The sequence below is a fragment of the Pyrgilauda ruficollis genome, unplaced genomic scaffold, assembly GCF_017590135.1.
Source record: "Pyrgilauda ruficollis isolate IOZ18807 unplaced genomic scaffold, ASM1759013v1 scaffold40, whole genome shotgun sequence".
Classification (NCBI taxonomy): Eukaryota; Metazoa; Chordata; class Aves; order Passeriformes; family Passeridae; genus Pyrgilauda; species Pyrgilauda ruficollis.
The window spans coordinates 6,707,060-6,721,082 of NW_024525490.1; the positions used below are offsets into that span (position 1 = coordinate 6,707,060).

The window sequence follows — 14,023 nt, forward strand, 5'->3', positions numbered from 1 at the left end:
TTTTGATCCTTTTACTTACATAAGATTAGTAATGTGGTTCTTCACCAACAAAAGCATGATGGAGTTGCAAAACAGCATTGGAATATTAGGTTAGCATGTCTCTATTTCCAATTTAAGTTTTGATTCTGTTTTTATTTGCATATTCTCCTTTTACTTTAAATTAGGTTATAGTAATTGCAGTCAAAAAGTCTTTAATCAAAATATCTTAAGATACTTAATATTTTATTAAAATACTTTAATTCTTTCCGTTGGCTAATTTATTATAGTTATGAGTTTTCTAACTTGTTGAACTGGAGTTATTTACTGCCCTGCTTTTGTCTCCTATAGAGCAGGTGGAGTTAAAAAGATAAAATTATTTAATATGGCGGTCAGAATTTAAATAAGAGCCTGTGGTACAAAGCTGGTAATTATGCTGTTTAGAAAGCCACTGGAATGGTTACTTGTTTAGAAAATATAAGTTGTGATCAGGTGAGAATGTGACTGGGTCTCAGATTTGTAGACTATTCTCTAAAAGATTTTTAAGCTTCAGTTATATTTCTAATCACAATATAGCTTGTGCAATTTTTGTTTGAGGTAGAAAAGACTGAGAGGTAGAAAAGTAGAGTTAGTTTGATTGTCTTTCTATCATCGCTTGTGTTTTGTATGTACTACTTAGAAATTCCATAGCTTTTAGAGCAATGGGATTTTACATCCAAACTATGTCAGTGTAAATTTGAAATGCAAGTAATTTAGTTTTGGGGAGGTTTTTAAGTTTAGTAAATAAAGGAGTTTTAAGTCCTCTTTGTATCCAGTAAGCTAAATAGGGGTAAGTCACTTTTGTTCTAGGCAAATCTTGTATTTGCAAAAAGAAGTAAGCAGAATAGCTAAGAGATTTTCTTTTTCCCTCCCTAGAACCAGTACGGAGTCTGCGGCAGAGCACGCTAGCCAAGCGTTCAAATGTTGCTCCTCCTCTTAATACCAAGAAATCATCTGTAAAAAGTGGATCTGCTCCAAAAAATGGACAGAAACAAGAGAGAAGTCCAGTTAAAGAGACAGATGTTGCTGCACGCTTGAAAATGGAGCAGCCCAGGGAGGTTAGGCGTAGTACAAGACGATCAGGACAGCTGGAAGGAACAGCAGCAGCAGTAACAGCATCCCAAAGTAATACAAAATGTCTGCCTGGTCCTGAAGATGTGAAAGAAATAAAGTCTGAAACCTCTGAGCAGGCAAAAGTTGAAGAAACATCCCAAGAGTTAAGCTGTGCTAATTTAACAGACCCCTGTTCTCCTTCTCCTGGGGAAACAAAGGAAATAGTAGAGGTTGCAATGAAAACTGACTCTGGGAGTGCTGAGTCAGTTTGTTCAGTATCTGCAGATACTGAAACGATTCCAGTTAAAAATGAAACAAGTGATGTGATTGATTCAATGGGCTTGGAAAATTCTTCAGAAGAAAAGACTGATAATAAAGCAGAAGAATCAGAGAAGAAAGCAGAAGAACATAATCAAATTGAAGTAACTGGAAAAGATAATGATTCATCTAGTGCTTGTGTGAATACAGATGGAATTTGTGAGACCTTTTCAAATTTGTCCAGCTCTGTGAAAGAGGGGGTTGATTGCAGTTCAGGTTCCCACAATGTGGAAGTTCTTGATGAAAATACATTGTCAGTAAAGGGATGTGTAACAGAAGCTGGAGGTGATGACGAGGGAATGGAGAAAACTGAAACTCCATCTGAGAAACTATTGGACGGTCCAGACTCTGGTAATAAAGACTTGAAAAGCAAAGAGTTTACTTCTGCTGACCCAGGAAATAGCATTTTAGAAAGCACTGTTGTTGACCAGTCAAGCCAAAATGTACAGCAGATTTGCAGTACTAAAGTAGAAGGTACAGAGACATCAAAATTTCAGGATGATGAGAAACAAATTGGTATTTCAACAAAATGTGAAAAGAACATTAGGCCTCGGCATACTAAATCTGTAGTACAGAATAAACAAAATCTGACTGCGGGTACTCGGCAGAAATCCGGTTCAGTGCAACAAGAATTGACACGGTCAAGAACGAGAGCTGGTGTTGCTGTTTCGGGTGCTCACAGTCCCTCTTCAGCAAGTCTGAAGCGAAATGCAGATGAGCAAGAGAGTCATCAGCATCCAAATAACCCAGTTAAAATTAGAAAGAAACAATCTGATCTGAGTTTGAAAGCAAAGAGTAGCATTTCAGGGGTGACTGTAAAAAAACAGACCAACACGAAGCTAAAGAAAATGCCCCGAGTCCAGGCTCCTGGGCAAGCCCAGAAGTCATCAGTTCAAAAAGCCAGTGAGAAATCTCCTACTCATCAAAGCTGTTCTAAAGATACCCACCACTCTGTGCATTCATTGTCAGGTCATGTTTCACATCCTGGTCAGAAGCAAGCCAGCAAACACCAGCTTGCAACTGGGCTAAAAGCAAATAACTCTACAAAGGAAGAGGCAGAGACTAAAGATCCCTCTGTTGTAGAACATCTGAAGGAGGATGATAAGGAAAAAAACAAGTCAAAAAGAAATGATAGGAACCTCCAACCTCGCCAGAGAAGAAGTAGCAAAAGTCTTTCACTTGATGAACCTCCGTTGTTCATTCCAGATAACATTTCAACTGTTAAAAGGGAAGGCTTGGAACATACCTCTGCTAGTGAAAGCAAACATATTTGGGTGCCCAGCAAGCAGTGTGGCTTTTGCAAAAAGCCACATGGCAACAGGTGTGTGTGGCAGTGTGTTTTAGGAATTTATTACTGGTCTTGGAAGGTAATTTTTTTCCTTCCGCCAAATGTTTGATGCTGCTCATGTCAAAACAAAGTCCTAGTCTTGCAATACGAGTCTGTACGTCATACAGTCAGCTAATTTCCTTTGCACTCATACTTTTTTTTTAATAATTTAAATAGAGCATTAGAAATTAGTTTGGACCAAAAGTCTGAATACAAATGTTTTATTATTTGAGTACATACTTTGATGAATATATATATTTTCTGTGCTGTTTAATTATGCACTTTAAACTTGACTTTCTTCATAGAAAAGAAATTAGATATCTGTATTCCAGGTTGTCATTTCCTTCTTTCTAGAGACCTCTTAAAGTGGAAGGATCACCGTCAACCAAAAAAATAAAATAGTTGTTTGCATGTGACTTTTACCTGGTACAGGTCCAATTCTAATAGTAGAGATACAGAGATTTTTTTCACTTTGTGTAATCATTGCCATGAGGTTTCATGTAAATGTAATTAAGTAATTTCTGGGGAGGAGAGAAAGAAGAACATGAAAAAAACCCACAAAACTTCCACGTGGGCATATCTGAAATTGCCTTTAAACATAGTAATGAAGTTGCATCTGAAGTTGATAATATCCGTCTGTGGCAAAACTTTTTCTATACAGTAAGTGAGCTGAAAAAGACCATTGGATTTCACTAATGATCTATTAATCCAAGAATAAGAATTCCTTTATTACACATACTGTTTTAATATTGAAGTATTTTTTGTTGTGGTTCTACTACTAGTCTAGTTTTTGGTTTTTTAATGTCAAATTGAAGATATTTGTGATTAGCTTATGTGAGAGAAAGTTTTAATAGTAATTTTTAGTGTTTGTGCTTTAGAACTCCATACATCAGAGAGAAATATGAAACAATTACCTTTGGCACCTGAGGGGTTTTTTTGGCCTTTTGTTTGTATCTAAGAAGCCCTTCTGAGCTTTATTGACTCATTGTATCATATTTGAAAAACAAATACGTGAAAATTCATTTACTGTACAGTAACTGCATCATTGTGGCCTACTAAAATAATTAATAAGAGGTTTGCTCTGCCTGGTTGCTGAGGATTACCTGATTGAAGGAGTGCTCATATTTAGTTCCCTGTGGTTTTATTTAAAAAAAAAATCCTTTTATTTTTAAGACTCTCATCATCTGTGTCTTTGTAAGAGTGTTTAATTTTAAGCAGGTTGCATTTCCTTAGTTTTTGTCATCTTAGGCATTTCCATGACAGTAAAACTGTATGATTAGCCTGTATTTCAGTGAATTTTTTACATCCTAAAAAGGCTGCTTTCTGGATAAAAAAAAATGCTTCTGTAGATATTTTTAAAACAAAATATGATATTTGTAATTTAAACTACTTGATAGCTGTTAAAAATGCAGCTTTGACTTGAACTTGTGCTATATTCTTTCTGTTTCTGCTAATATTTTAAGTATTCTGTGGTTTAGGGTTTTTTTTCTATGTCTTGTTAGAGTTCAGAAAGTCTTGATTTTTATTACTAAATGAATCTAACCAGTGTGGGAAGATGTGGCAGTGACTCAGTTAGATCTACTTATTTTAGTTTATAAAGTCAAAGTGGCATTATAGAAGATACAGGGATACACAGCAATATAGGATTAAGTTCAGCAAACCCAATTTTGCATTGCCAGTTCTTACTGCTGCCAGAAGAATAATATAGTGTATGAATCACAGCCGAGGTTGGATTGAGACAGCCCAGGAGTTGCCACAGATGGTAATTACAGGTATCATCAGTTTTGTAATGCCAGTCTTCAGTGTTTTAGGGCATTTGTGTTGGAATTATGTTACTTTTTTATGTCTGCCTAGCAAAACTGTGGATACAACCAGTGCTTTCAGCAGAAGATAATCAGATTTGCTAAATGTAGAAAGATTTTTTAGCACATAAACACAGAATTTTTGTGTATAAAACAGAGAGAGACACAGTAGTGGAATAAGGAAACTTGCACTATTGAGCTTCATGCCTAATAACAGAAGATTTGAGACTGTCAGTGCATGACTTTTTGTCATTACTAGTGTAAGTAATAAAATTTTAATTTTTTCAGATTACTTTGTAGTTTTGTGCTACAAATAACTTAAACCTTGCAGATTCACTTGCTGTCATTAAGATACAAGAGGAAGCAAAACTTGTATCTCCTGTGCCTTGGCATTTTGTCCTAATTCAATTATTAGTGCAAGAAAAAGAAAATACTTATAGTACAGGGCAATGGAGAATAAGTGTATGATGATAAATTTGCATTCTGTCTCTTGGAAACCCATCAAAACGATCAACATTTACTGTAATGAAAAGGGGATTTTAATTTGCTGTTTGGACTACTTTTCAAGGAATTTTTGTTTCCCTTTTGAAACCACCTAGCTGGTCACTTTTACCCTTTTTTCTCATTGTATAAAAGAAAATGAGAAAGTGTAAATCACAAATGCTGTCAAATGGCTGTATGTTCAAGAAATGTCAAAGGCAGAGCTAAGATCTGAAACAACATTTTTGTTTAAAGCTCCATGGTTATTTCAGTTTTGGAAATTTTATTCAATGCCGTGGTACAAATTGCTTATAGGAAAAGAAGTTAAACTGAAGTTGCAGCCCCAAACTGGGAAGTAATTTGCCAAGAGCTTTGCAGGATGTCATGGTAAAGTAATATGTTTAAAATTCAGGATGCAGAGTAGTAGTCACTTGAATCTTTGTGTATTCCTCTAATAAATGTAAAGCCACTAACTTGTTATTGTAATACCAAGCTTGGAGAATTAGTTCAGCTTGAAGGTAATGTGTGGCAATCATGGCATCAGCTTTCTTTGTGTACAGAATTCCCAAAGGGCAGTGCTTGCTTAGACCTTACATAGACCCAGAGTAATTTTACTCTGCCTGTTATACCAGGAGTAGAAGGATGGTACTTTACTGTTGTTGTATTTCAGATCAGCATGTGGCAAATGGAGTAAATTTATATCTTGAGAAACACATGCAGTAATTTGCTGGCCACATGCAAAGTCAAAGCGTGCTTACCTTGTACTGCACATACAGTGGGTTTAGGAAAGGAGGAATTCTGTTTTATGAACATGAGTTTTGCATGATCAAAAAAGTTTACAAGTTATTACTGCTTGCTTTGTAAGAGACACTGCTTGCTTGTTTTCTGTTAATAGATCATTGTGGTTTGGCACCTGAGCTTTGAACAATGACTTCATGCTCTCTTTTCCATTTGTCTTGAAGTTTATAAGCTGTAACCATCATAGCTGTTTTATATATATATACTTTCATTACTCAGAGAATTGGTTGTCAGTGTTTGGATTTAGGATTCTCTCAGCTTGTTTGCTTGATGTATTGTGATGTATCTTTCCTACATAACTAAAAAGAATTGCTCTTTCATATGAGAACTAAACCTTGTGTTTCTGCACAAGTCAGTTTTGGAATTTTCAGCATATCTGAAAGGGTATTTTTTCAGTTCAAGGTTTGAGTTGTTGTTACTCATAGTATTATTTTCAACATGTTTGATGTTGCCAGCGTGTTCCTATATTGCTGTCAGATGTTTTCTAATCAGCTAATAACATAAATCGTATGCAAAATGTTTCATTTATCTATCTATAGATGAAAAGTGTGTATGGATATACATATCACATTGAAAAAGTTTAGATTGAAGTTACTACTCAAATTCCTAATGAATCCAAGTGATGCTGAAAATACTAAGCTTTGCCACAAACAATACTTACTTTTCCAGAAGACAGATTAAAGGTTGTTCAGGTTAGTTGAATTTTAAAAATAATTTGTAATTTCTTGGCATAGTGCAAAATGAAGATGGTAGCTCTGCAGACATTGAGAAAACTGCTAATGTAAGATTTCTCTGGTTTTCCCTGTAGATGTTCAAATTCTCTGCAGCTGGAGGGCTGAACTTGTTCCTTGCTTGTGCAAATAGACAAAATGTAACAGGCATTTTTCAGAGTGTCTCCCTTGTCTGTAGTCTGTCTTTAACAAGAAGTTTGATCAATTTTGGTTGAATAGTTCATAGTATACAACTCGAGATACTCTGTTTCTAAGTAAATGTCTTAGAAAACATTATTACAGAGCAAGTTTGTAACTTTATTTGGTGATTTCCTCTTGATTTCAACAGTTCCAAGTAAGATTTTTTTAATAGGCTGTGGAAGTTTGAGGATTCTCTTCTGGTGTTGTTTTGTGGGGTTTTTTTTTCTGGTTTTGTTTTGTTGTTGCTTGGGCTTTGATAATCCAGTTTGAGTGGTCAGGCACAAACTGACCACAGACCTCACAGAAAAATGAAGTGATACAGGAATGTATTTTACTTAGGGTATTTCTTCCCCCCACATTTCAACTATGCTTTAATATCGAAGAAAAGTTAATATGTTGTAAAAAGGTAGTTAATTGGAAAGTGCTGAAGTTAATTTAGCAAAGGTGTGCAGTATCCCTGATTTCTTGCTTATATTAGGAATATAATTCCTAAAAAGTTCCTTTGGAACTGTAGTACAGAAAAGTACTTTGGCTGATGGATGCAAACTGCAAACCATTTTTATCCATACTAAAGATTATTAGGCGATTTGTATTTTAAAATTAGTGCTAAATGTGAGTAAATTATGGATCCCGGTTATCAAGCGTTTTGCACAGGCAAAAGAGAGTGGTTGAGAAAGGAGCTTCAGACTCCAAACTTATAGCCATCTCTGAATTATGTATGCATACTTTTTTCAGGGTGCTGATGCCTGGCATCAGTGGATAGTATACAACAAACAATTTGTTGTGAGAACATTCTTCACAAGGAACAGTAATTAGAATAATAATGGTGCCTGAGTTCTAATAAACGTCCATTAGATATTATGAGTGTGTTAAGCAGCAGATTATGCAAGATGTCATCAATTTATAGTAATGGATGATGCTTTTAAATTTTCTACCTCTGCTACTGCTTTCTTCTGTGACAAGCCTTGCAACATTAAAAGCTATCATGCTTTTCCACCCACGGCTGTAGAAAAACTGAATGACAGTATAAACAAAACATTGTAATGTATAATTAACAAAGGGAAGGACTCCACTGTGATTTTTATTTACGGTTACGTAATTGTACTTGTAGATTTTATGTGGATTATGTTACTATGCTGCAGTATTGGCAGGATTATTATTAATACCAGTGGCATTAAGGAATCAAGTAAATGGATACCATAAGTTGTCTAAAATAGTTTTATAAAAGATAAGCATAAATACAAAGTGCTTATAAATGCAGTTTGTAAAGCATATGATGCTTATCCTGCAATGTGCAACATGTGTAGAATCCACTGGTAATGGAGCTTCCCTTAATGATTATATATAATATGTATATATGTGTGTATATATATGCATAATTTTTACTGCAAGTTTGTAATTAATATTAGGAAACGTATTCTTATTTTCAAGGTTTTGGGGAAATTCAGTGGTTTTGGCTTTGCTGTTTGGGATGTTTCATTAATTCATCTTTAATTCAAAAAGCATAGGGTTGTTTGTTTTCCTGCTGCTTCCGTTTTGGAGGGGGTTCCTGTAATCTAAATAGCAAAGAAAATTATGCCTTTAAGAAAGAAGAAACTTCTGGCATAAAATGTGGGTTACTGAAATTTAGTACTTAGGCAGTAAGTTTGCAGTGTCTTTTTTGTATGCTGCAAATTCCATGGAAAGAGATCTGCTGCTAGTGATTGAGATAGGTTTGTGGGTTTTTTCTAGAAGATCAGAACTTGAAAAATCATTTCACTTGTATTAGCCTTTGTCAAAAAGGAAGCAAGTGGAACTGCTCATGTCTCTGTGAAGTGCAGATTTTTTTTTGACAGACCATATTTCATTTGAGCTTTGTATCAAGCCATGCTGCTTCACTGATGTGGAACATACACTGCTAAAGCTGAATATCTCTGCCATGCCATGAATATCTTGTCCCTGCTTTAACACTGGCTGGACTGTAGCATCAGTGCAGCAGAGAAACAGTTGAAATGTTAATGCAAGTTTACAACAGATCTGTAGAATATTGGTGAACAGTGCCATTAAGGGATGAAGTGCAGATGGGAGACTTGCTTTAAATACTGAAGTCTTTAAAAAGTGAGCAGTGGGTTTACTCCTGTTAGGTGAGTTTGTGACTAGGGTGTTACTTTGAATAGCTTGGTTTGGATTATTTGGTTTTTTGAGGTTTTTTAGGTTAAGATTTGAGTCCTATTGTGGTATTTTTCCCAATTGCTATGTACCACAAACATAAAGGATTAAAGAGAAGCAATTGTTTTGAAACTAAATGATTTTCTGTGGCAATGCATTATTAATTAATCTTAAAATGCTGATTACTGTCCCACACTGATGAATAACTCTTGACAGCTCCTGATTTTTATTTTGCTTTACTCAAGTATAGCTTTACAATGAAAAGCTGTTTTATGAGTAAGGTGGCTTCTGCCCATTTCACAGTAATGCTTTTCTCTGGAAACTTGCTGCTGTTACATAACTTGAATATATGAGGGTAATTTTAAGACGTGGTCCATATATTTAGAAAATAAATTGTCCTGAGTTTTTAATCTAACAAATGAGTTTAATTTATTACAAATAACACACCAAAAGAGGTATTCCAATCATAAGAGAGATCGTGGCAGGTTTGTATTAATTATTCTGTCTCTTTTTATGTTTCATCTGTTACTTTCTGATTTTAAGGTGTCTCTTTTTATGCTGACATGTGGACTACCAAGGGGATTCTTTAAAGGAATGAAACTGTAGCATACTCTATGCAGAAGTCCCAATGTGCTGTAGTACTGTGTGCTGTCACCTGTCTGGTTTTTTTTTAATTTTTCTTCCAAAAAATATTTTTATATTAAAGTCCAATGAAAGCAAGTCTTTCATTGAATGTGGCATGATTTAATATTTTAAAATATACTTTTCTTTCTCTTTCAGCTTTACATCTTCCAATCCAGCCTTACAACATGGGTAAAAGTCCTGCACTTCAGATTTGAAGCAATCTGCAGTCAGAAACTTTGATGTTTTACTAGTCCAAGATACCAGAACCGCTTCAGTCAAAAATAACAACTGTGCAAAAGGACATCCTTGAGCTTTCAAACCAGGCTTCAGTTTTTCTTGACTCCTCTATTTAGTTTGAACATTGCCCATTACCTAATCATAATTGCTGCAAATCATAGTTATTTTGTGTGCAGATGAGGGAAACAGGCAGAGATGTAAAAGTGGCCTTATGGTCAAAAGGATTATCTAAGTTACTGATATCAAAATCAGTGTGTTCTCTCCCAGCCTCAAAAGTTGCAGTCTTGCATTTGACTAGTGTGGAAAAAAAGTCCCAATTAGTAGAAATAGTGAATTTTTTTTAGGCAGGCAACACCAGTATTTTTATTACCATTTTGTATAACTAGGTTTAAGCAAAACAATTGTAAACAATACATTGTGTTGCATAGAACAGGTGTTGTGAACATTTCCTGATTCTTTTTGTAGTCTTGGTTTCTGAATCCTGAATTTTAAAGTTTTGTTGTGTGTGTTAAAATACAGTGTAACTGAAACCTTGTTGTGAAGACTGGAATGAAGTCAAATGAATCTTCCATCTTCAGTAGTATGCTTGAATGACCTCTCTCTCGGTGTGTAGTCTTAGCAAAAATTATCTTTTCTGAGCTGAATTCATTGTAGGGTTTTTTGACTTTTAAAATTTTTATTATTTATTTGATAGACCTGAAAATAAAGATTTAATATTGGATACCTATCCTGGTGCCTTACTTACACACCATCTGTATTACCCACCTTAATATGTGTGAGCTAAGCTGAAAAATCCCATGTGCTGTCAATTTAAAGTTGAAGGTGTGCAGCATCTTGTGTATTTTAGTTTAATCTCTTCAGCAAATACCCATTTTTCTAAATATGAATCAAAAGTTTGTTTTGGTTACTAAATGCTACAATCCGTCTTCCTCGTATAGCAAGTTAGTCTCCAATGCATGAATTTACAAACTGAGGAAAAAAATACGTATATTTTAATAAAAATTTAATTAATAGCAGTTGTGGCATTATGATGGTGTATTCTTGGTTTCCTTTTATTTTTGAACCACAGGCATTAATTCCTTAAGACACCAAAACGCCCTTTAAGCATGATACTTTGGCTGTGTGGTTTGACTTTATTTCAGCTTTTGCAGAAAATCTCACATGGGGAATTTTTGTAACCAGTTTCATTGTTCCCAAAGCTTTACTAGTATTTTTTTGCAGTGATACAAGACGTGTTCTGTGTAAAGCACCCACTGTGGACCCTTGCAGTTACGAAATAGGCACTCACCTTATATTTTCTGCCCATGCATGTTTGGCTCCAGGCTCTCAGAAAGGAGCAGTGAGCTTTGTCTAGCAGTCCTGTCGCTTCTTTCTTGTTTTTCTGTTGTGTTTATAAATGCTGTGGTATTACTCTGCTGAGACCATCAGAAGTAACTGCCCTAACATTACCTGTCTTGTTTTTGCAATTTGCTGGAACATGAATCTGAAAAGATTGAGGTACTGACAAAAAATGAAGGAACCTCTGCCTTTCTAATTAAAATTATGAAGTAGATGGGCAGATACTGTTTGCTAGTGACAAGTAATACTATTAATGTACTTGCAGCTCAAAAAAGAAAATTCAAAATAAGAAAATATTTTTCTTCCCAAACGAGTTTTAAAACCAGTTTCTTCAAATCTAGCAAACATGATCATCATAGGCTTTTTCTCAATCTGATGGACCTCTAAAACTTCTCAGACTCATTTTGCATCAAAATATTTTCTTCAGCAGAATCTAATCCTGACATATTTTTAGTAGGGAAGGACAGAACATAAAGACACATTTTTTTTCTTCTTTTGTTTCAAATGTCTGCTGTTAATAAGAGCTTTCATCTCTGAGGTAACAGTAGTTTGAATACAATACCTATATCAAGCCACCTGGAACATTCATTTACAATTCTGGAGAATGAGAGTTGCTCTAAGCACATCCTGTAATGTTTATATGGTTCCACCAAGTAGGTAAGTCAGCAGATAGCAGATCCTAGCCTGAGTGGGGACATACCTAAGTTAGGTATCATTTTGCTTAGAATCACCTTATGGAAGAGGTCTATAAGATATTAGGTTAAAAAAATAGGGTTTGCAGGTCAGCGTGTTTAGCTCTTAAATATATTGCTGAAACAACCAAGTTGTTGTGAATTACTTTTTAAGTCAGGTCTCTCTTCTATGAAATTCAAAACCTAGGAATTCAGTAAATAATTTTTTAGTGTTACCAAAGAACTTCTGCTTTGTTTAATACACTTACAGTCTTTTTGGATTTTCTTCATCTGGACTATATGTTAAAGTGCATATCTTGAATATAGTTTATGTAAGTATGAAACAAAATGAAAAAAAGAAATAAAAATTAAACAAAAAAACCCCAACAAACAAACGAAACCACACACAAAAACCAATGAGTAATCCCCCCCGCTCCCCACCACATCAAAAATATGAAAGGGGAAAGAGAATGTAAATGGATATCGCAAGAAATCTTCCTACATCATTTGAAAGCTGTTTCCTCGTGCTAGGTTCATTATTTGTAAAAAATAATCCCTACCACATAAGTCTTCTGAAGTAGTTGGGTTTTAGCCTGAGAAACTTTGAAATTCTACATCATTCCCAAATACTTGAACTGGGAATTGTACCTATCAGTGCAATTAGGTGTTCGTGATACCTGATGAAGTTTTCAAAATGCTTCCACAAAACAGTCAGAAATTATGCTTTTATTTTAGACCAGGTGATTTTCACAATGCTTTGAAAGTACTATCTGTATCTAAAGTTGATTCTGCTTTTAAAATAATGCAGTTAAGTGAGTTGTGAATTGAAGGGTGTCCTTTAAAATATAGTAATTTTAGTGTTTGAAGCATTCTTTAAATAACTTAGCTCTGAATAAAATGGTTGAGTAGCACAGAAGTATTTACCATGTTTGAAAGAAAACAATCACTGCAAGCTGGACAGGTGGTTTTGGAAGCCAAACTCCTGGCCCCATATTCACCAGTAAAGAGAATGAAAAGCAACTTTCTAGAAGTAATTTAGTAGTGGTGGTCTAAGGAATGAGATGTAAAAAACCAGCTAACTTAGAATGGGTTGATATGCCCATTATGTTTGTCAAAACACCTCATACTGCTGTGGAAGATTGCATCTGCTGATGGGTTTGTGATGAATGATGACAATCATATTTGTAGGCAAGCAAGGATATTGTCTTGCAAGCAAAATTTTCAAGTATTTTCAAACAAATTTACTGTTTCTGAGACTTGCTGGGTTTTTGGTTTTGTTTTTTAACATTCATAAGAACTTTTATACTAATCTGAAAAGTGTGGTAGGATTTGGAAGCAAGTTACACAAACACAGTGAGGTTTGATAGTCTCTTGGACAACTGTAAAAAGGAAAAAAAAAAACACCTCTTGGGAAGATCATACCATATTGTAAGGCTGGAGATGGATGTAAAGCAGCAAAGAAAATCACTTACTGGGTAAGAACAAATAATTGAGATGCACAAATCAAAACAGTTACGATATATCCTGCTGACGGTGCAGTATCTTCTTTCATAGTCTTCTTTCACAGTTTCCACTGACTTATATCTTACTTTGTTTTCAGGTTTATGGTAGGTTGTGGTAGATGTGATGATTGGTTTCATGGTGATTGTGTTGGACTGAGCCTTTCTCAAGCACAGCAGATGGGTGAAGAAGATAAAGAGTATGTGTGTGTGAAATGCTGTGCTGAAGAAGACAAAAAAATGGAATGTTTTGATCAAAATGTACCAGATACTCAAGTGAAACTTGAGCATAAAGAAGAAAAAGCAATTGAGTGTGAAAAAGTGGGGGTGTCAAAGCAAACGCCTATTTGTACTCTAAATACAACAACTGAAAAAACAAAGCAAATGGAGGACACTGGGAAGCACAAAGTCAAAATCTTCAGACGGGTGAGTCTTATTTAATGTTTGAAGTTCTCTCAGTTACTGGGGTTATAAGGTTTCTTCCTGTGCCATTGCCAATTAATAGACCATGTTTCAGACATCTTTGTGAATCTAAATTATTTCCAAAGTTACTTTATTTTCTATGTGGCTTGACTCTTTCAAGAGGGTATTGCTAAACTCTTCGTATAATGAGCAGGGATATGTTTGCATCATATGCGTATAGAACATCCTGAGTTGGAAGTGACACATAAATATCATTGAAGTCCTACTCCTGTATGTGTATATAAACCTATATTTAGGTTTATATACAGATGTACAAAGAAATGGTGAAGAATCTAATGTATATTTCTTTCTAAGTTAGATATACTTAGATATAGTTAGA

The 14,023-nt window shown here is 35.0% G+C and overlaps 1 protein-coding gene across 8 annotated transcripts in view; it reads left to right on the forward strand.

Moving 5' to 3' along the window:
* Positions 1-14,023, forward strand: part of PHF3 (PHD finger protein 3) — a 51,275-nt gene that overhangs the window by 20,123 nt on the left and 17,129 nt on the right. For all 8 annotated transcript variants that reach the window (XM_041477513.1, XM_041477512.1, XM_041477511.1 and 5 more), the window contains 2 exons: positions 892-2,707; positions 13,323-13,647. In XM_041477513.1, the coding sequence (XP_041333447.1) occupies positions 892-2,707; positions 13,323-13,647 (2,141 nt within the window). The remainder of the gene's footprint in view (positions 1-891; positions 2,708-13,322; positions 13,648-14,023) is intronic.